Source organism: Ovis aries, chromosome 12 (assembly GCF_016772045.2).
Source record: "Ovis aries strain OAR_USU_Benz2616 breed Rambouillet chromosome 12, ARS-UI_Ramb_v3.0, whole genome shotgun sequence".
Lineage (NCBI taxonomy): Eukaryota > Metazoa > Chordata > Mammalia > Artiodactyla > Bovidae > Ovis > Ovis aries.
In genome coordinates, this window is record NC_056065.1 from 73,084,859 (window position 1) to 73,107,367 (window position 22,509).

The 22,509-nt window shown below is 45.4% G+C and overlaps 2 protein-coding genes across 10 annotated transcripts in view; one reads left to right on the top strand and one right to left on the bottom strand.

Annotated features, from left to right (window-relative positions):
- Window positions 1-22,509, top strand: part of LAMB3 (laminin subunit beta 3) — a 191,557-nt gene that overhangs the window by 105,476 nt on the left and 63,572 nt on the right. For 4 of the 8 annotated variants that reach the window (XM_042229259.2, XM_060396740.1, XM_042229258.2 and 1 more), the window contains exon 1: window positions 8,109-8,236. The exons of the other annotated variants lie outside the window; for them this stretch is intronic. The gene's annotated coding sequence lies outside the window, so the exon portion shown is untranslated. Of the gene's footprint in view, window positions 1-8,108; window positions 8,237-22,509 lie in introns of those variants that run through there. 8 annotated transcript variants of the gene reach the window in all.
- Window positions 7,700-8,623, bottom strand: G0S2 (G0/G1 switch 2). 2 transcript variants are annotated; one of them, XM_042229270.2, is made up of 2 exons: window positions 8,506-8,623; window positions 7,700-8,348 (listed from the first exon to the last, which is right to left on the bottom strand). In XM_042229270.2, the coding sequence occupies exon 2, from the start codon at window positions 8,315-8,317 to the stop codon at window positions 8,057-8,059; it is 261 nt and encodes an 86-aa protein (XP_042085204.1). In that variant the 5' UTR covers window positions 8,318-8,348; window positions 8,506-8,623; the 3' UTR covers window positions 7,700-8,056. The 2 variants fall into 2 exon arrangements, with proteins under 2 accessions (XP_042085204.1, XP_027831787.1); XM_027975986.3 differs by having other exon boundaries at window positions 8,502-8,623.

The window sequence follows — 22,509 nt, forward strand, 5'->3', positions numbered from 1 at the left end:
TCCTAAGTTATATAAAAAACTCTTATGTGATTGTCTAAGATTTAGGAAAATCCTTAATTTTAACTCTTAATATGGCTCCAGACCTGGGTTTTAAATTTTAAGTTCTTTAAGCCTGCCTTTGGCTTAGCAAATTTACAATGTAATTGTTTCTTTTTCAAATAAAACTCTGACAAAAGGGCTCCTATAGAAGGTCAGGAAAAGGTGAGTGGAAGAGAGAGAAATGAAATAAGATTGCTTTCAGAAAATACTAGAGTCTTTGAAAGAGACCATGCTGGATTGGAATTTTGTTTTTTTTTGTCCTCAGCATACTGATCAAAGCAAACTACTGATTCTTTAAATTCCTGGAGTTCCTCTTAAATGTAATAGTTCCTCTATGATGAATTAATTTATTTATTTTGATATGTCAAAAGTACCATGCTGACTATCGTTATTCTATACTCAAACTTTTTGCCTTTCATCAAAGTAAATACAAGAGTAGGAATTATAGTGCAACAAGAAAGCAGGAATTCTTCCAAGAGAAGTTTGCAGATTTGATGTAGAAGAACCCAGGAAAAGCTATTTAGTAAGGATGTGTGCCTCTGAATGGGTATCTTGGATTCCCTTCCTAAGCAAAAGTTAGGAGAGGGCCACGCATGCCACCTGACAATTTTACACCCAGAATATAGACGAGAAAATGACTTTCACACCTTTTTGAGCAAGGAGTGCTCCCATGAAAGTTTTGAAGGGAACCCCAAGCCAAGTTTGATCATTTACCTTTTCCTCAATTGGTCACTAGGCTAATGGAGCTCCAACTATTGTCCCCAAGGATCAGCTTGGATTGAATGGTGACTTATTGGGCCATTCCATATGGAACACTTCTTTACTTGTATATCAGAAACAAGGCATTTCAAGTACAAAGCAAAAACATGTAAAATAAATTTGACAATATTGATAAACAAAAGCAAAAGCAAAGTAGTAGTTTGGGGAACAGTAGTTTCATAGCAAATACAGTTATCAAAAGGTATGCCTCCGAAAAAAAAAAAAAGAGTCTAATGAACTTATACAAGACTGATGTCTGATTACTTAATAGTAAAGTCCATGGACAGAGAAGCCTGGCAGGCTACATGGGATCACAAAGAGTCGGACACAACTGAGCAACTGAGGATACACACACCACATACCTTTCAGATAAAATGTCTAATGACCTTACACAAAGGCCCTGGTATAATTATTTACCAAAACGTGCACCTGTAAACTAGTATTTCTAATCCCTTTATACAAAGACTGAGATCTAATGATTTTATACAAAGACATACTTGATTAGAAATTATAGAAGCAGCGAGACCTCAGTGCGACCAGTCAGATTCAGATTATTGTTGAGACTGACTTACCTAGAAGCAGATCTGAAGGACAAGTAGAGTTTGGACACGAGGAAGCCAGTAAGTGTTATCTTTTGGCTTTTGAGAAAGCTTGAAGTTCAGAGTTTGGTGTACTTTCCCAGACATAAGTGGGCTGACCTCATCTGTAGCAGCATATTTATTTGTTGGCACTCTGAAATATATTTATGGAGTGAGTCAGTTCTTGGTTGAATGACTGTCAGAAGTGAGGGACTGTTACTGATTGGTTGGCTTGAAAAAGCTTGTTACCTGAGGGGAGTCGTGACTTATGGAGCCAGTGGATTTAATACTTGGTTCTGTTTACTATAATTAAACAACAAATTATCCCTAGGAAAGTGTGAAACTTTTAACTATTTGTGCAGTTATTGTCTGCTATTTGTTTTCACTAGAACATAGCACAAGTTCCCATCAGATATTAGCACAAAATTCTGTATATATATTTATCTATATTAATAGCACAAACCTCTGTTGTGTTGTGTTTTGTTTTGTAAAGAGCAAGGTGGCTAATAACTGTTTCTCTAGGACTAACTCTGAGGAAAATTAGATTCAACTGTGAGGTTAAGGTATTTTCTAAGAGAAAAGAGCTTTAGTTAAGTAAACTTAATCGGGAAATAGTATATTTTTAAATTAAATAAATAATCAGGAAATCGTTTATTTTTAACTAAATTCATTACTTTTAATAGTCATCCAGTCGGAGAAGGCAATGGCAACCCACTCCAGTACTCTTGCCTTGAAAATCCCATAGACGGAGGAGCCTGGTAGGCTGCAGTCCAGGGGGTCGCTTAGAGTCGAACATGACTGAGTGACTTCACTTTCACTTTTCACTTTCATGCATTGGAGAAGGAAACGGCAACCCACTCCAGTGTTCTTGCCTGGAGAATCCCAGGGACGGGGGAGCCTGGTGGGCTGCCGTCTATGGGGTCGCACAGAGTCGGACATGACTGAAGCGGCTTAGCAGCAGCAGCAAGAAAGAAGGTATTTGTCAACATGCTAAGAAAAAGAACAAAGAAGCTTTGAAAACATAGAAGGAGAGTGGTTTCTAGTGAAGCAGGCTGGGATGGGAAATATAGTCCCTATTTTGTGGTTATATCAAACAGAATCCTAGCATCATATGACTGGATGGGACCTCAGAAATCAGATAACTAACCTCCCTCCAAGTTTAGAAATCTGTGCAGTTTGTACCATCCCTTGCATCCTTTGCTTGGGTGTTTTTAGTAAAGGGGAGCTTAATACGTATCACAAGGCAACTCATTATGTTTTGAATTACTCTGATTTCCTAATGACTTATGCTCTTCTCCCTTGTATGCCTACTTGCTAGTTTTGGTTCTGCATTTTTCAAGCCATATAAAATAAGTGTATTTTATTGGACTTTGTTGGACCAATATGGCAGCCCTTCAAATATTTGAAAGTGATTTTTATGTGACACTACTGTATTTTATTTTATCTACATCCATTCAATTATTCTGTATGTGACAGGGCTTCTAGACTTTCATCTGCCCAAATTACTCTGATTTAAGCAGGTTTTTCCCCTTCATGGATACCGCCTTACCTGTCTCCCGAGAAACCTGTATGTGGAGTTGAGAAGCAACAGTTAGACCCAGACATGGAACAACTGACTGGTTCAAAGTTGGGAAAGGAGTATGATAAGACTATATATTGTCACCCTGTTTATTTAATTTATATGCAGAGTTCATCATGTGAAATGCCAGGCTAGATTCTAGTTTCAAGCTGGAATCAAGATTGTCAGGAGAAATATCAACAACCTCAGATATGCAGATAATAGCACTCTAATGGCAGAAAGTGAAGAGGAACTAAAGAGACTCTTGATGAGGGTGATGGAGGAGAGTGAAAAAGCTGATTTAAAACTCAACATTCAAAAAGCTAAGATCATGACATCCGGTCCCATTACTTCACGGCAAATAGATGGGGAAGAAGTGGAAGCAGTGACACATTTTATTTTGCGGGCTCCAAAAATCACTGCAGGTGGTGACTGTATCCATGAAATTAAAAGACGCTTGCTTCTTGGAAGGAAAGCTGTAACAAACTTAGCGTGTTAAAAAGCAAAGACAGCACTTTGCTGATGAAGGTCAGTATAGTTAAAGCTATGATTTTTCAAGTAGTCATGTGCAGATGTGAGAATTGGACCATAAAGAAGGCTAAATGCCGAAGAATTGATGCTTTCAAATTGTGGTGCTGGAGAAGACTCTTGAGAGTCCCTTGGACAGTAAGGAGATTAAACCAGTCAGTCCTAAGGGAAATCAACCCTGAATACTCATTGGAAGGACTGATTCTGAAGCTGAAGCTCCAATACTTTGGCTACCTGATGCAAAGAGCCAACTCATTGGAGAAGACCCTCACGCTGGGAAAGATTGAAGGCAAAAAGAGAAGAGGTGACAGAGAATGAGATGGGGTACAATGGCATCACAGATTCAAATGAAGAAACTTGCAAGGGTTTAGTTTCCAAAACAGACAAACAACTCATGCAGTCAATACCAAAAAAAAAAAAAAGCAGTGAAAAAAATGAGCAGAAGACCTAAATAGACATTTCTCTAATGAAGGCATACAGATGGCCAAGAGGCACATGGAAAGATGCTCAGTATCCCTAGTTATTAGAGAAATGCAAGTCAAAACTACAATGAGGTAACACTTCACACTGGCCGGAAAGGCCATCACCAAAAGCTCTACAAACAGTAAATGCTGGAGAGGATGTGGAGAAAAGGGAACCTTTCCACGCTGTTGGTGAGAATGCAAATTGGTACAGTCACTATGGAGAACAGTATCAAGGCGCCTTAAAAAACTAAAAATAAAACTACCATATGACCCAGCAGTCCCACTCCTGTGCTTATACCTGGAGAAAACCATAATTCCAAAAGATACATGCACCCCAATGTTCATTGCAGCACTATTTACAAGAACCAGGACATGGAAGCAACCTAAATGTTCATTGACAGAGGAATGGATAAAGAAGATGTGATACCTATATACAGTGGAATATTACTCAGTGGAATATACAGTGGAATCTTACTCAGCCATAAAAAGGAATGAAATTGTGCCATTTGCAGAGATGTGAATGAACCAAGAGACAGTCAAGCACAGTGAAGTAAGTCAGAAAGCGAGAAACAAATACTTTATGTTAATGCATGTATGTGGAATCTAGAATAATGTACAGTTAAACCTAATTGCAAAGCAGATATAGAGACCTAGATGTAGAGAACAAACATATGGGCACCAAGAGGGGAAAAGAGGGGTGAGATAAATGGAAAGATTGAAACTGACATATATACACTGCTAGGCACAAAACAGATAGCTAGTGAGAACCTACTGAGTACTACAGGGGATAAAAGGTACACTCTGTAGGACATATATTAACCTTAAAAGTGTATTCCAGTATATATATATATATATATAAGTGAAGTCGCTCAGTCGTGTCCGACTCTTTGCGACCCCATGGACTGTAGCCTACCAGGCTCCTCTGTCCATGGGATTTTCCAGGCAAGAGTATTGGAATGGATTGCCATTTCCTTCTCCAGCAGATCTTACCGACCCAGGGGTCGAACCTGGATCTACCGCATTGCAGACAGACGCTTTACCATCTGAGGCACCAGGGAAGTCCTCATATATATATATATATAAGGTGCAGACAAATAACGTTTGACTCCACTTACACGAGGTACTTAGAATAGCCAAATTCATAGCGTCAGAAAGCCCATTGGTAGGTGCCAGGGGTCGGGTGGGGTGGGGGTGGGGAGAAGGAATGGGGAGTTCGTGTTTAATGGGGACAGAGTTTCAGTTTAGGAAGGTGAGAAATTTGAAAGATGGATGATGGTTGGGAGTTATACAACAATGTGAAAATGCTGAGTGCTACTGAACTCTACAGTGAAATATGGTTAAGAGAGCATGTTTTATATTATGTGACTTTAAGTAATTGAAGTCGCTCAGTCGTGTCCGACTCTTTGCGACCCCATGGACTGTAGCCTACCAGGCTCCTCTGTCCATGGGATTTTCCAGGCAAGAGTACTGGAATGGATTGCCATTTCCTTCTCCAGCGGATCTTCCCGACCCAGGGGTAGAACCCGGGTCTACTGCATTGTAGACAGATGCTTTACCATCTGAGCCACCAGGGAAGTCCTCATCAAGTGGCATGTCTATGTCTATGTGACTTTAACCACACACACACACACAAAACCTTTAAAAATGTGAAAGTCACAAAGAAGACTGAGAGAGATGACCACCCCTGTAAAACAACAGGGACTACAGAGTCCATTACTGTGTGATCCACTGTGAGACTCAGACTGAATGAACTCAGAGGAGTGATAAGGTCAGTGAGGACAGAGAAGATTTTGGTGGCTTGGATTTAACTGGGTTGGGTAGTTTGTCCATGTATAGACATGAGGCACAACCTTCAAAGCTAAAACTACACCAGCATTTCCTGTATATTTAGGGACACATATAAAATCTATGTAGTTTTATGTATAGGCAAACAAAAATGATAGGCATTGTCTTCTAAACCAAAATCCGGAATACGGGAGTACAGTGACAAGAAGCGCAATATTTGAAACTATTCCTCTCTTGGGGAACCTGAGGTTTATGGTTGCAAAAGGTGTGGGGACTGTGGGTGGGCATAGGAAGAGGAATGTATGCAAAGGTGCGAAACCAGAAGGGACGAGGAGGGTCCTGGGGGTTCACGCAGGGCATCAGGTGGGAGGGCTGAGATCTGAGCAGATCATGGAGACACTGGAAAACCTGGACGGGAGCTTAGGCGCTCACGCCTTTGATGGAGGAGCAGCAGGATGAAGGAAGGGTGAAACCCCGGTCCCGCAGTGAGTGTTTTGAGGTGAATATACTAGAGACTGCGGGAGGCGGTTTGAGATGTTGACAGCTGGACCAAGGAGCGGCTGCATCAGTGGAAGAATAATAGAGTAAGAGAGGTGCTTGGGAAGGAAAACGGGAAGAATAAGATGGGGTGAACTGAGACCTTTTCTGGACATTTAAGACGAAGTTGCTGCTGTCGACTCTGTGCGACCCCATAGACGGCAGCCCACCAGGTTCCCCCGTCCCTGGGATTCTCCAGGCAAGAACACTGGAGTGGGTTGCCATTTCCTTCTCCAATGCAGGAAAGCGAAAAGTGAAAGTGAAGTCGCTCCGTCGTGTCCGACTCTCAGCGACCCCATGGACTGCAGCCCACCAGGCTCCTCTATCCACGGGATTTTTCAGGCAAGAGTACTGGAGTGGGGTGCCATATGTCTCCTTAATACAGGACCAAGTTTCCCATTTTGAAAACTGGGACAACAGTGGTTTCGTTGCTATTCTTTTGCTTTAAATCCATGTCTTTTCTCTTGATTAATCTCACTGCTCTTTCGTTTGGAGTGATCAAGATAGATTTCAGGCAGACATGCCACTTGATGAGGGGTAGGATGTGAGCTGGCAGAAATAAAGTGAAAGGGTGTGTGTGTTGGTGGGGGGAGGTGCGGGGGAGCAGAAGAGGGTGGTGGTGGAGGGACAGTCTGGTCAGAGGCAATGGCAGGATCCTTGCTACGTTTGGCAAAAATCCACAGCCATGGATGGTGAGAGTGAAATGGTGAGGGCAGGTGGAGAGTGGCTTCAGGCTCCTGCCCCTAGCTACTTCTTAAGAGCCACTGTTTATCACTTTTTATGCTGATATGCTGAGCCCTACAGAGCCACGAAGACTAGGTATTAGCACAAACGAACCTCTGTCTCTGGAGGAAGGGGACTCAAGCCTGTGATAACCAGTCTTTCCCCCTCTTAAATGAGAGCTTCCCACTGTGATTCAGTTTGTGAGGAGGAAGCCTGGGTAGAGCTAGACTTTCAGTGAAATGTTCTTGGGAGATCGCCTTCCCTCTTCTCCTTGCAGCTAGCTAGTTTTCCGCCCCGCCCCGCCGTCCTCCACCCCGCCCCCACCCCGCCACCCCAAATACAGTTAGGAAGGAAGAGCTGTTAACAGGACCCTCTGGTGCACAGGTGTGAGATGGCAAACAGGTTTTCTGCCCTAGAGTTAAACAGCATCTCTCTTTCACTTACTCTAGCTTGTTTATCTTCTGAGCTTGAAATGCTAAGTCTGGTGGGACTTCGAAAAAGCTTCTGTCTTGCCATTCCTAACACAAAGCAAAAATAAATTCTCAACAGGATTACAAGCCTGTAACATCAATATCAGAGTCGGGGGGCGGTGAAGCAAAAGTTGCCTGGTCTTCACTGGACGCTCAGTCCACTGGCCTCAGATAAGACCCCAGCAAGCCAGCACCCCCCGCAGTCCATGGTAGGTAACTGTGCCCTCCTCCACCCCCCTCAGGAATCAGATGCTGAGATATATACAAAACGGTTTTTTATTTCAAAACGCAATCACTGTAATAATAACAACAACAACAACAATAATATAAAAAGCGTTTCTCCTTTCACCCTCGTGCAAAATGTTAGATGCACTCAGGTGGCTGGAAGGTACCTAGCTTTGGACGTGGCATCTTCCTGCAGTGCTGCACAGCAGCAAACTCAGTCCCAAGCTCCGTTTGGCGGATCCGCGTGGTAGTTCAGTTCTAGAAGTCGGTGGCTTCTCAGAAGCAAGTTCAGACAGCACAGCACGCCCACTCGAGCCTGCCCTTTCGGCCCTGGCTCACTCGCCCCTCTCCGGGGTCTCTCTTCCCTTCCCTCCGCCGGCCCCCGAGCTCCTAGGAGGCGTGCAGCCGGTTGGACAGGGCCCGGCAGGCCTGGGCGGCCTCCAGTGGCTTGCCTTGATCCCGCGGGGCCGGCTCCCCCAGCTCGGCCAGGGTCGCCTCGCGGAAGGGGCCGCACACGGCCTCCATCAGGCCGAGCACGGCGCCGAAGAGCGCCAGCACGCCGCCCAGCAGGTACATTCGCACCAGCTTCGCACTGGGCTTCTGCGCCATCAGCTCCTTGGCCAGGGGAATCAGCTCCTGCACCATCTCCATCTGGGCTTCGGGCTCTCGGGGTGGGGGTGACCTGCGGGAGCAGCGGATCGGGGTGGGGGGGGGGAGGACCTTCAGCCTCCGAAGGCCGGCTGCAGCTCTCGGCTCTCTCGAGGGGAGGCCCGCAGGGAGTGGGGGGCACACCGGGGACCCCGCGTCCGGCCGCGCTCCTCCGCGCCGCGCTCACCTACAGGGGCGCCGCCAGAGCTGGGGCGGCGATCGCCGTGTGCGTGGGCCCCGTGCCTCTGCGTTCTGCTTCTCCTCGCCTTCCTCCTAGCCTCGGGATGGGGACTCGGCAACTGGCACCTGGTCAGCGCCCCCGGGGCCGCTTATATTTGTTTCTCCGAGCCCCGCCTCCTGGGCTCCCGGGCCAGCCAGAGAGAGGAGGGGGAAGAAGGGGAGAGGCGGGGCAGGGACCTTGGGGTGGCGGCCACGAGCTGTGCACACCCTCCCTGCAATTGTGAGCCCGGAGGCTGGGGGCGAGGGCCTGAGGCCGGGGGCGGGGAGGAGGGCTTCGATGTACAAAGGTGAGGACCCGGAGCCCTGGGAGGAATCCGCGCCCATTTCCGACCTCCTTAATGGTGTGGGTGGATCACAGCTTCCCTCATCCGGAGAGGTCTGGAAGGACCCCTGGTGAGGACGCCTGAAAGTGAAGTCAAAGTCGCTCAGGCGTGTCCGGCTCTTTGCGACCCCATCGACTATACAGTCCAGGGAATTATCCAGGCCAGAATACTGGAGTGGGTAGCCTTTCCCTTCTCCAGGGGATCTTCCCAACCCAGGGATCAAACCCAGGTCTCCTGCATTGCAGGCGGATTCTCAAGGGAAGCTGGGGTTCTACTTAACCGAAAAATTAGTTTTCATAAAGAAAGTTTGTCATCTTCCCGCACGCATAGGGATTTGAGGTACAAGGAAAGGAGAGGGTTCCGGTTATGAAAACAGAAAGGGTCTCCAGGCTCTGCATAAGGAATGAAGTTTGTGCTTATAGTTACATTTCTCTCTGGTCTAACTGGTTTAGTCATGGGCGCTCGCATTGCTAGGGTCACTTGATGGGTAACTATTCATTGAGGCTGCCCTTTATGCACAGATGTGTGTGTGTGTGTGTGTGTGTGTGTGTGTGGTATGATGTTTGTGTCTGTAGGGGTTTGTACTTCTGTGTATCAGAGAACTGCCATTAAATCCAAACTCTCCCCACTAGCACTTAAGACGTGAAGTTGAGCACTGGGGCGAGGTGAACATGGAAAGACGGGCCTTGGGGAAAGTTTGCTGGCCTGAACTGCAAATATTTGCTGCGTCCCTCAATAATTATATCCCACTTCCCTGGACCTGGGGAGCAGCACGGCTGTACCAGCTCCATTTGGCAGAAAGGTGAGAATAGACAGTTAAGGTAAGAAGCTAAGGAGTAGAGAATACCCTTGGAAGCATGAAGAAGGTAGGGTTGATTTTAACCAGGATCACTATAGGCGAGGGAGGGTTCTGGTTTAGCCTTGGTTATTCACATATAAGAGCTAGTTAGCAAGTAGGGGAAAAGGAGAGGCCCTGGGCCAAAGCCCTTCAAGCAGAGAAAAGGAGAGGGCAGAGAGAGGATGGGGAAATTGGACAGGCCAGACAATTGCAAAGGTCAGTGATGCAACCTTGCAATAGCCTGGCAACGTCAGTCAGGCTGAGCCCCGAGGGGAGGGACCCGGAAAGGGCTGTTGCAGGGATTACATATTGGGCTTGTTGGAAGTTTTAACAGTAATTTTTCTTGGGAGTCTGAGGCAATTTCCTGGACAAATGAGTTTAAAAAGACAACAGTAACACCTGCCCTTCACCCCTGTAGTTCAGTTAGTAGGATTTGTGTGTGCAGCTTGGGCAAGGTTACCTGAAGAGCTCATTTGAAATTCTACATTTTAATCTGTACACAAGCAGGCAAGGTGACCAGGGGCCAAATGGGGATGATTCTTGGAGCTCGTGTCCCCTGCTTATTATTCCTTTAACCTTGTCAGGCAGGAAGCTTCTGTAACCAGGGAGATGAATATCAGTCTTGGGCATTTTCTTTGAACCTTTCTTACAATTTTGGTCTTTAATAACCAGCAGAAGTGATCTGTGAGCTTTCCCAAGAACTATGTGAGTCTGAAATACTGTGACTTCTGAATGAGTGTGTGCTGTCATCTTAATATCAGGACTTTCACGTGGTTTCTGCTCTGAGGGTGAGTCAGCCCCTTGGAGCTTTGGCCTCCAAAACTCCAAAATTGACACTTCAGTGAGCATTTCTGGTATTTCTGTAACTCAAGAGACACAAGCCGCACGTCTCTCAAGGTCAGCAAGCTGTAATTTATTTGGGGTTCCCCTTTCTTGTGACTAACTCTGGCACATCACATCACCTCAGATGAGTTCCCCTGTTTCTCTCTCTGATAACCCAGCTTTGACCCCGAAGGTCTTACCAGCTTGCTGGCCAGAGCTGGGCAGAGTAAAGGAGCAAATGGCAAGGACTGGGGTCACTGGTGGATTTGCTGTTCCTGGTTTAGGTGGTAGCTAGGGCTGAGTGCAAGATGGTAGGAATAGAAGGTTGAGAAATCCAAGGTCACCAATGCTAGGAATTTCTGACTCTGCTCCTCTGTCTGGGTGGGGAAGAGGCCAACCAGGGTAGCAATTTGGCTAACGCTTGGGAAGCTAAGCATGTGATTTGACTGTGCTGATGTCCCTTTAAAGATGCAAAACCTTGTGTTGAATCCTGCAGGTCAGACACAAGGTATTTAAGTGAAGGTCACAGTTGTAGGGCAACAAACCCTTTGCCTAGGGCTGAGGGATTTCTGGAAGATGCTACATTTGCACTGCTGAAACTGAAACAGTTCCAGGCAATCCAGAGCCTCTTGCTGTTGTTCAGCCGTTAAGTCGTGTCTGACTCTTTGGACTGCAGCATGCCAGGCCCCTCTGTCTTTCAGTATTTACCAGAGTTTATTCAAATTCTTGAGTTACTTTCATTTCATGGGCATTAATGTTAAACACCACATTATCCTACCATTCCCTGCCCAATGCCCTGCTTTATTTTCCTTCATGGTGCTTCATGCTTGGATTTATGTTGATGTAATTATGAATTTGCTTCTGTGTTTTCTTCTGTATTCATCTGAGGATAACCTTCATGGAGACCGGAACTTTGTTTTATTCTGCACTGCATCCCCCGGGCCCAGTATAATCCTTGGCACATAGCAGATCCTTAATAGGTAACGATGGGATTAATCGAAGAAGGGAATGGCACCCCACTCCAGTACTTTTGCCTGGCAAATCCCATGGACGGAGGAGTCTGGTATGGTGCAGTCCAAGGGGTTAATGAGTGTCTTCCCTATTGGACTGGCAGGAGAAGAGACTATGTTTATGAAGTTTGCCTGCAGTCAGACTTTTAGTAGATACTCAAAGAAGCATTCAGGGTTTATTTGTGTATTTTTTTTCCTTTGGGGGCAGTTTTTTTTTTTTCCTTTGTTTTTTGTTCTCTGTTTTCTAATCCACATCAAACACTACCACCAAATAAATCTTCCTAAAATTAAGTTTTTATACTTAAGTGCCTCTTGAAAGCCTGGATGGTTTCTCATTGCCCACGTGATGAACTTTTGGATTCTGCATGTTCAGTTTATTTGGTCAATATTCTTGGTTCCAGGAACTCTACTGTCTGATCTTCCCTATTCACCCAACCTCACATCTCATCTTCTCCAGCAAGTTGCCTTTGTTCCCCAGACCGGTTTTGCACAGCCCAAGAGGCAATTCCTTCTTGTTGCTCGTGACTCACCTCTGCTGCCCCTCTTCTTCCTGCCTGAGAAGCTCTCCTCTTTTTGCTCTGTCTTCCACCTTCCAGGTTAGGTGCTCCAAGAGGCCCCTACTGCCTGTGCCAGCACAGCCTGCCCTCTCCAGCTCTGTGAATTCCAGCTGGAACTGCCCAGGTTGGCACTGCATTGTGTACTGGATTGTAGAGCACTTGCCTTGTGTCCCGGGGGCTTTCCCCATGTCTGCAAAAGGCCAGGCCTTTGTAACATTCATAGTCCTGACATCTAATAGGAGTCCAGTCAGTGCTAGTCTCATTGAGCTGCAAGTCAGAGCAGGGACAATGGTTGCAAAATGTCAGTAAAGACTCTTTGGGGAGGTTATTTTAGGTACAGTGTTTTGTCCTTGGCTCAGAGCCATAGGCTTGAAATTGCCCATGACCTGGCAACTCGGCTGAGTCCCTTCCACTCTGACTCCCTCACCTTTCACTTCCATTTCCAACTGAGTGTCTGACATTGCAGTGATTGGCTCACTCTCAGGCACCCTTCCAACCTGCTCCCAGGACCCCAGGGCCTTGACACATCAATACTGAGGAACAGATCGTCCATAGACATTTTGCTTTTATCCCTCATGGCTTCTGGCCAAGCAGAGCCACTAGCTGCTGGAACCAGTAGCATGGGCTGGGAAGGAAAGTGCCCTGCCACCCACACAGCACACACCCAGTACTGTACTCTACAAATTTGTTTTTTTTTTTTTAATTTATCATTTTTTGTTGGTGCATACTTGCTTTGCAATGTTGAGTTAGTTTCTGCTGTACAACAAAGTGACTCAGCTGTATGTATACATATATCCCTTCCCTCTGGAACCTGTCTCCCCACATAACCCCTATACTTTATGAGTTTGAATCCGTGCAAGGAACTTCCTTCAAGCTCAAGTACTAGCTGGACTTAGTATGTGGTTCTGGAGTCAATCAGACTTAGGTTCCTTCAAGTCCTGGCTCCTCTTGCCAGGGTCTGACCTTGGACAAGTGAACTTCCCCAGTCTCCATTTGCTCATCTGTGAAAGGAGGGTGGTGCTTGCACTAGGGCGCTATGGTGGGCTTGGTGGTCTGGCACGAATGAAGCAGTTGGTTCAGCCATTGCTTACTCTTCAGTTGTCTTTGCCTCCTGCTCCACGTCAGCAATCCTCGCGGTCCTTTATCCCGGCCCAGGACACTCGCATTCCCTAGGTGGTATTGGCAGCAAGAAGGTCCAGGACCTTCGCTGAAACTTGGCTGAAGTATCAGCTATGTGTCTGATACTATGTCAAGTATAGTTATAAAAAAAAGCAGAGCACAAAATCCTCCTTGTCCTCAAGCAGCTTATAATTAAGTAGAGGACCCTAGATATTAAATAAGTTATGACGGTCTACTAGGATGAGCACAGTCAGAACTGTATACCAGGGAAACAAATAGAATGAGAAATGTATGGATCCGATTTGGGGAGGAGATGGTCAAAGAAGGCCTGAGAGTGGATGATGTCTGAGCCGCTTAGGGTATTAAAGCAGGGTCCAGCAGAGTCCACGGCCTGTTAGGAACCTGGCCACACAACAGGAAGTGAGCGGCAGGTGAGTGAGCGAAGTTTCATCTGCTGCTTTTCTTTGCTCCCCATCACTTGCATTACCGCCTACCCCATGCCCTACCAGCCCCACCCCGATATGTGGAGAAATGGTCTCCCAGGAAACCGGCCCCTGGTGTCAAAAAGTTTGGGGACCGCTGTGTAAAGGATACATAGTGTTCACCAGGTGAGGGAAAGGAGGGGTTGAGGATTAGGGATTCAGGGTGAGAGAGGCCTGCACAGGAAAAAGGGAGGATGCATGAGAGACATCGCATGGTCCAAGAGGAGGTCAGCGAGGTGGGTGTTAGAGCATAAAGGCTTGGTTTGGGGAGACAGCAGGAAAGGAGGAGGAAGTATTGGTAGGGAGCAGGAGGCCGACAGCGAGCAGCCAAGTAAACGATCACCGGCTTCTGCCATGCCTGGGAGTGGCCGCACACTCCCTTCTTCTAGAGGGACATTCTCCTTGTCTTCCATGATATCAGATTCTCTTAGTTTTCCTGCCGTCCTATTATGGACACTCTTTAGTTCTTTTTCTCACTTTTGCTTTTCATCTAACCTCTCAATGTCAGCATTTATCAGGGCTTAGCCTGATAAGGCTTTTTCTTATCCTGCATGCTCTCTTTAGGTAATTTAGGGTGCTCTCAAGCCTTCTATTACTGCCTCTTTGTAGATGACATACAAATCTGAGCTCTAGACCCTTTTTCTCCCTTCCTAGTCTACGTTTCCACTTGGACATCTTTCAGATATCAAGCTTACCGTGTCTAAAGCTAAATTCAATATTTTTACTCCATAAATTTGCATCACTATCTTTCTTAATCTAGGCCTTACTATTTACTTAGCTGCTCAGGTCCTAAGCCTGGGAACCATCCTTTGCTCCCCTCTCTCAGTCACCTCTCATATGCAAACACTCAGCAAGACTTGTCATTCTACCTCTTAAATATTTATTGATTTTGTTTGCTTTGTATCCTCTTTGCTACCCTCCTAGTCAAAGCCCCCATCCTCTTAGCTGGACTACTACTGTGTCTCCAAGCTTATCTGTCTGCTTTGGGTCTTGATCCATTCAATCCAATCCAATCTAATACAGTGTAATCTTAAAAAAAAAATCAAACCATGTCACCTTTTTCCTTAAAACCCTTCAGTGGACCCCACATTGCCCTGTGGATAATGGCCCAGATTCTTGTAAGTTCACCCATGATCTTGTCCTTCTCTGTTTTTTCCCAGTTTCATTATATATACAATTTCCCTCAATCTTCACTCTCTCAATACCAACCACAGTTATGTTCCTTCATAACTTCAGGTCCTTCCTCATGTTGCTCGTGTCTCTTGGAACACTTTCTTCATGTTTTTCGCTTGATCTTGTGAACTCTTGTTCACCCTTCAAGTGTCACTGTCCCCCACTTCCTCTTGGAGGCATTCCCTGCTGCACAGATGAGGCTAGTTCCCTTTGCTGCACGTGCCACACAGTCACCTCATTTTCCCTTTCATGATTATTGTCTGTCTCCGTTGCAGGACTGTATGCTCTGTGAGGGTAGGAACTATCTCTGTCTTGCTCAGCACAGTGTCCTCAGACTAGTATAATGCATCGCTCCTCGAGGTGCGGCGGTGGCGGCAGGCGAACTGAGCGCAGGCGGCAGCCGGCGCGCTAAGCGTGGTCGAGAGGAGCCACCCCACGTCCGAGGTCAGGGGCGGCGGCCGGGAGGAGCAACCCCACGCCCAAGGAGTGGTGGCTGTGCGGGCGCAGGAGGGCCTAGAGGAGCCATCCCACGTTGAAGGTCAGGAAGGGCAGCGGGAGGAGATACCCCTCATCCAAGATAAGGAGCGGTGGCTGCGCTTTGCTGGAGCAGCCGTAAAGAGATACCCCACGCCCAAGGTAAGAGAACCCAAGTAAGATGGTAGGTGTTGCAAGAGGGCATCAGAGGGCAGACACACTGAAACCATACTCACAGAGAACTAGTCATTCTAATCACACTAGGACCACAGCCTTGTCTAACTGAATGAAACTAAGCCACGCCCACAGGGTAACTGAAGACAGGCGGGTCATGGTGGAGAGGTCTGACAGAATGTGGTTCACTGGAAAAGGGAATGGCAAACCACTTCAGTATTCTTGCCTTGAGAACCCCATGAACAGTATGAAAAGGCAAAATGGTAGGATACTGAAAGAGGTACTCCCCAGGTCAGTAGGTGCCCAATATGCTACTGGAGGTCAGTAGAGAAATAACTCCAGAAAGAATGAAGGGATGGAGCCAAAGAAAAACAATACCCAGCTGTGGATGTGACTGGTGACAGAAGCAAGATATAATGCTGTAAAGAGCAATATTGCATAGGAACCTGGAATGTCAGTTCCATGAATCAAGGCAAATTGGAAGTGGTCAAACAGGAGATGGCAAGAGTGAACATCGGCATTCTAGGAATCAGCGAACTAAAATGAACTGGAATGGGTGAATTTCACTAAGATGACCATTATATCTACTACTGCAGGCAGGAATCCCTCAAAAGAAATGGAGTAGCCATCATGGTCAACAAAAGAGTCCGAGATGCAGTTCAGTTCAGTTCAGTCGCTCAGTTGTCTCCGACTCTTTGTGACCCCATGAATCGCAGCACGCCAGGCCTCCCTGTCCATCACCATCTCCCGGAGTTCACTCAGACTCACGTCCATCAAGTCCATGATGCCATCCAGCCATCTCAACCTGGGTTGTCCCCTTCTCCTCCTTCCCCCAATCCCTCCCAGCATCAGAGTCTTTTCCAATGAGTCAACTCTTCGCACGAGGTGTCTGAAGTACTGGAGCTTCAGCTTTAGCATCATTCCTTCCAAAGAAATCCCAGGGATGATCTTCAGAATGGACTGGTTGGATCTCCTTGCAGTCCAAGGGACTCTCAAGAGTCTTCTCCAACACCACAGTTCAAAAGCATCAATTCTTTGGCACTCAGCCTTCTTAACAGTTCAACTCACATCCATACATGATGACAGGAAAACTATAGCCTTGACTAGACGTACCTTAGTCGGCAAAGTCATGTCTCTGCTTTTGAATATACTATCTAGGTTGCTCATAACTTTTCTTCCAAGGAGTATGCATCTTTTAATTTCATGGCTGCAGTCACCATCTGCAGTGATTTTGGAGCCCCCCAAATAAAGTCTGACACTGTTTCCACTGTTTCCCCATCTATTTCCCATGAAGTGATGGGACCGGATGCCATGATCTTCGTTTTCTGAATGTTGAGCTTTAAGCCAACTTTTTCACTCTCCTCTTTCACTTTCATCAAGAGGCTTTTTAGCTCCTCTTCACTTTCTGCCATAAGGGTGGTGTCATCTGCATATCTGAGGTTATTGATATTTCTCCCGGCGATCTTGATTCCAGCTTGTGTTTCTTCCAGTCCAGTGTTTCTCATGATGTACTCTGCATAGAAGTTAAATAAGCAGGGTGACAATATACAGCCTTGATGCACTCCTTTTCCTATTTGGAACCAGTCTGTTGTTCCATGTCCAGTTCTAACTGTTGCTTCCTGACCTGCATACAGATTTCTCAAGAGGCAGGTTAGGTGGTCTGTATTCCCATCTCTTTCAGAATTTTCCACAGTTTATTGTGATCCACACAATCAAAGTTTTGGCATAGTCAATAAAGCAGAAATAGATGTTTTTCTGGAACTCTCTTGCTTTTTCCATGATCCAGTGGATGTTGACAATTTGATCTCTGGTTCCTCTGCCTTTTCTAAAACCAGCTTGAACATCAGGGAGTTCATAGTTCACGTATTGCTGAAGCCTGGCTTGGAGAATTTTGAGCATTACTTTGCTAGCATGTGAGATGAGTGCAATTGTGCACTAGGCTGAGCATTCTTTGGCATTGCCTTTCTTTGGGATTGGAATGAAAACTGACCTTTTCCAGTCTTGTGGCCACTGCTGAGTTTTCCAAATTTGTTGGCATATTGAGTGCAGCACTTTCACAGCATCATCTTTCAGGATTTGGAACAGCTCAACTGGAATTCCATCACCTTCACTAGCTTTGTTCGTAGTGATGCTTTCTAAGGCCCACTTGACTTCACATTCCAGGATGTCTGGCTCTAGATGAGTGATCACACCATCATGATTATCCAGGTCATGAAGATCTTTTTTGTACAGTTCTTCTGTGTATTCTTGCCACCTCTTCTTAATATCTTCTGCTTCTGTTAGGTCCATACCATTTCTGTCCTTTATTGAGCCCATCTTTGCATGAAATGTTCCCTTGGTATCTCTAACTGTCTTGAAGAGATCTCTAGTCTTTCCCATTCTGTTCTTTTCCTCTATTTCTTTGCATTGATCACTGAAGAAGGCTTTCTTATCTCTTCTTGCTATTCTTTGTACTTGGATGCAATCTCAAAAATGACAGAATGATCTCTGTTCGTCTCCAAGGCAAACCATTCAATATCACAGTTATCCAAGTCTATGCCCCAACCAGTAATGCTGAAGAAGCTGAACGGTTCTGTGAAGACCTACAAGACCTTTTAGAACTAACACCCAAAAAAGATGTCCTTTTTATTATAGGGGACTGGAATGCAAAAGTAGGAAGTCAAGAAACACCTGGAGTAACAGGCAAATTTGGCCTTGGAATGCAGAATGAAGCAGGGCAAAGACTAATAGAGTTTTGCCAAGAAAATGCACCGGTCATAGCAAATACCCTCTTCCGACAACACAAGAGAAGACTCTACACATGGACATCACCAGATGGTCAACACCAAAATCAGATTGATTATATTCTCTGCAGCAAAAGATGGAGAAGCTCTATACAGTCAACAAAAACAAGACCAGCAGCCTACTGTGGCTCAGATCATGAACTCCTTATTACCAAATTCAGACTGAAATTGAAGAAAGCAGGGAAAACCACTAGACCATTCAGGTATGACCTAAATCAAATCCCTTATACAGTGGAAGTGAGAAATAGATTTAAGGGCCTAGATCTGATAGACAGAGTACCTGATGAACTATGGAATGAGGTTCGTGACATTGTATAGGAGACAGGGATCAAGACCATCCCCATGGAAAAGAAATGCAAAAAGCAAAATGGCTGTCCGGGGAAGCCTTACAAATAGCTGTGAAAAGAAGAGAGGCGAAAAGCAAAGGAGAAAAGGAAAGATATAAGCATCTGAATGCAGAGTTCCAGAGAAGAGCAAGAAGAGATAAGAAAGCCTTCTTCAGCGATCAATGCAAAGAAATAGAGGAAAAGAACAGAATGGGAAAGACTAGAGATCTCTTCAAGAAAATTAGAGATACCAAGGGAACATTTCATGCAAAGATGGGCTCAATAAAGGACAGAAATGGTATGGACCTAACAGAAGCAGAAGATATTAAGAAGAGGTGGCAAGAATACACAGAAGAACTGTACAAAAAAGATCTTCATGACCCGGATAATTACGATGGTGTGATCACTCATCTAGAGCCAGACATCCTGGAATGTGAAGTCAAGTGGGCCTTAGGAAGCATCACTATGAACAAAGCTAGTGGAGGTGATGGAATTCCAGTAGAGCTATTTCAAATCCTGAAAGATGATGCTGTGAAAGTGCTGCACTCAATATGCCAACAAATTTGGAGAACTCAGCAGTGGCCACAAAGAAAGGCAATGCCAAAGAATGCTCAAGCTACTGCACAATTGCACTCATCTCACATGCTAGTAAAGTAATGCTCAAAATTCTCCAAGCCAGGCTTTGGCAATACGTGAACCATGAACTCCCTGATGTTCAAGCTGGTTTTAGAAAAGGCAGAGGAACCAGAGATCAAACTGCCAACATCCGCTGGATCATGGAAAAAGCAAGAGAGTTCCAGAAAAACATCTATTTCTGCTTTATTGACTATGCCAAAGCCTTTGACTGTGTGGATCACAATAAACAGTGGAAAATTCTGAAAGAGATGGGAATACCAGACCACCTAACCTTCCTCTTGAGAAATCTGTATGCAGGTCAGGAAGCAACAGTTAGAACTGGACATGGAACAACAGACTGGTTCCAAATAGGAAAAGGAGTGCGTCAAGGCTGTATATTGTCACCCTGCTTATTTAACTTCTATGCAGAGTACATCATGAGAAATACTGGACTGGAAGAAACACAAGCTGGAATCAAGATTGCTGGGAGAAATATCAATCACTTCAGATATGCAGATGATACCACCCTTATGGCAGAAAGTGAAGAGGAGCTAAAAGCCTCTTGATGAAAGTGAAAGAGGAGAATGAAAAAGTTGGCTTAAAGCTGAACATTCAGAAAACGAAGATCATGGCATCTGGTCCCATCACTTCATGGGAAATAGATGGGGAAACAGTGGAAACAGTGTCAGACTTTATTTTTTGGGGCTCCAAAATCACTGCAGATGGTGACTGCAGCCATGAAATTAAAAGATGCTTACTCCTTGGAAGAAAAGTTATGAGCAACCTAGATAGTATATTCAAAAGCAGAGACATTACTTTGCCAACAAAGGTCTGTCTAGTCAAGGCTATGGTTTTCCTGTGGTCATGTATAGATGTGAGAGTTGTAGGTTGAGCACCGAAGAATTGATGCTTTTGAACTGTGGTGTTGGAGAAGACTCTTGAGAATCCCTTGGACTGCAAGGAGATCCAACCAGTCCATTCTGAAGGAGATCAACCCTGGGAGTTCTTTGGAAGGAATGATGCTAAAGCTGAAACTCCAGTACTTTGGCCACCTCATGGGAAGAGTTGACTCATTGGAAAAGACGTTGATGCTGGGAGGGATTAGGGGTAGGAGAAAAAGGGGACAACAGAGGATGAGATGGCTGGATGGCATCACTGACTCGATGGACGTGAGTCTGAGTGAACTCCAGGAGATGGTGATGGACAGGGAGGCCTGGTGTGTCGCGATTCATGGGGTTGCAAAGAGTCGGACACAACTCAGCAACTGAACTGAACTGATCTGTTTTTCCAGTAGTCACGAATGGATATGAGAGTTGGACCATAAAAAAAGCTGAGCACCAAAGAACTGATGCTTTTGAACTGTGGTGTTGGGAAGACTCTCGAGAGTCTCTTGGACTGCAAGGAGATCCAACCAGTCCATCCTAAAGGAGATAAGTCCTGAATATTCATTGGAAGGACTGGTGCTGAAGCTGAAACTCCAATACTCTGGCCACCTGATGGGAAAAACTGACTCATTGGAAAAGACCCTGTTGCTGGGAAAGATAGAAGGCGGAGGGAGAAGGGGACGACAGAGAATAAGATGGCTGAATGGCATCACCGATTCAATGGATGTGAATTTGAGTAAATTCCGGTAGTTGGAAATGGACAGGGAAGACTGGCGTGCTGCAATCCATGGGGTTGTAAAGAGTCAGACATGACCGAGCGACTGAACAGAACTGAAATGATCAGTTTGTCTTAGTTGAATTGGTTATCTTATAGGTAGGGGAAATCATTGATGAATTTTAGGCAGCAAAACAGGTCTGGCACATTACATCGAGCAGAGGTCCGTGTGCTTTACAATAGGTTATTGTTGGTTATTCGTTTAAAATATAGCAGTGTGTACATGACTTTCCCCAAATCCCTAATTATCCCTGACAATTTTGTTTGTTTTCTAAGTCTGACACAGCTACTTTTAAGAAAGGGAGGTTATTCAGATAGACCTAAACTAGCAGCTGAGTCCTTCAAAGGAATTGGGCTCTTCCTGAAGAAGAAATTCAAAGTGTGAAGGGAATTCAAAGTGAGGGAGAATCTCCTTTTTTAACTTTGAAGATGGAGGAGGCAATGTGGCATGGAATGTGGGTGAGAGTGGCTCCCAGCCAACAGCCAGAGAGAAAATGGGATGTGTGTCCTACAGCCATAAGGAAGTGAATTATCCTGCAGGGACATCAGCTTGGAAGAAGACCCTGAGCTCTAGATGAGAATGTAGCCACGAATATTAGCCTTGGGAGTCTCCGAGCTGCTGTGCTCAGACTTCTGAGTTACATACGTGGGAGCTTATAATTGAATATTATTTTAAGCTACTAAGTTTGTGAATTTGCTATGCAGCAATAGGGAACTAATGCAAGTAGCATGCTAGGAGCTCCCACTGGGATGACGGGAGAAAACCCAATGAAAACTTGATGAGGATTGTGGAAGATTCCCCAGGATAAGGAGAATCTGGTTTCAGTTATATGACCCATCATCATAAGCACTTTCTGAAGACACCTTATACTTCCTTGCCTTTATCTGTTTCTTTCACGTTTACCCAGAAAGATTTATCCATGGTTGGAGTCAGCTGTCTGCTCTGTATCTATTTGCACCCAATAAATTGGAGACATTTGTCCAATTAGGGTGTTTATTTTCTATAAATTTAAGATCACAAATTGAAAATGAGCAGTTAGCCATAACTTAATGTTTTCCTAGTCATTTTTATTATTCTCTAAAAAGACTTTCCCAGACTTTCTCCCCTCTTCTCAAACAGGCTATATCCTCTTCTCTCCTGATGCCTCACACCCTGGAAGGAATGAATAGGAGGAACCAGAGAGGAGCGACTTCATTTTTCAACCACCAAATCTATCTGCATCAACACATACACTCTCTACCTTCTGTCAAGTGCCAGGGAGGAAGCATCCTCAGTTCTTCCTATAGAGAGCTGCCCCTTCATTTCATCCTGGCTCATCTATTTAAGGTCTTGGAAATCTATGAGTAGTTTAGGCTGCTTTGGGCTGCAAGTGAGAATCTAATTCAAAACACTTTAAGAAAGTGCTTTAGTTTCACGAGACAGGGTTTCCAGGTTTAATTTAGAAGTGTGCGTGCATGCATGCTAAGTCGCTACAGTTCTGTCCGACTCTTTGTGACTTTATGGACCATAGCTCGCCAGGCTCTTCTGTCCATAGGGATTCTCCAGGCTCTAGTACTGGTGGCTTGCCATGCCCTCCTCCAGGGGATCTTCCCGACCCAG

Coding starts and splice junctions, on each gene's coding strand:
- G0S2 (XM_042229270.2), bottom strand. CDS start 8,317: ATGGAGATGGTGCAGGAGCTGATTCCCCTGGCCAAGGAGCTGATGGCG.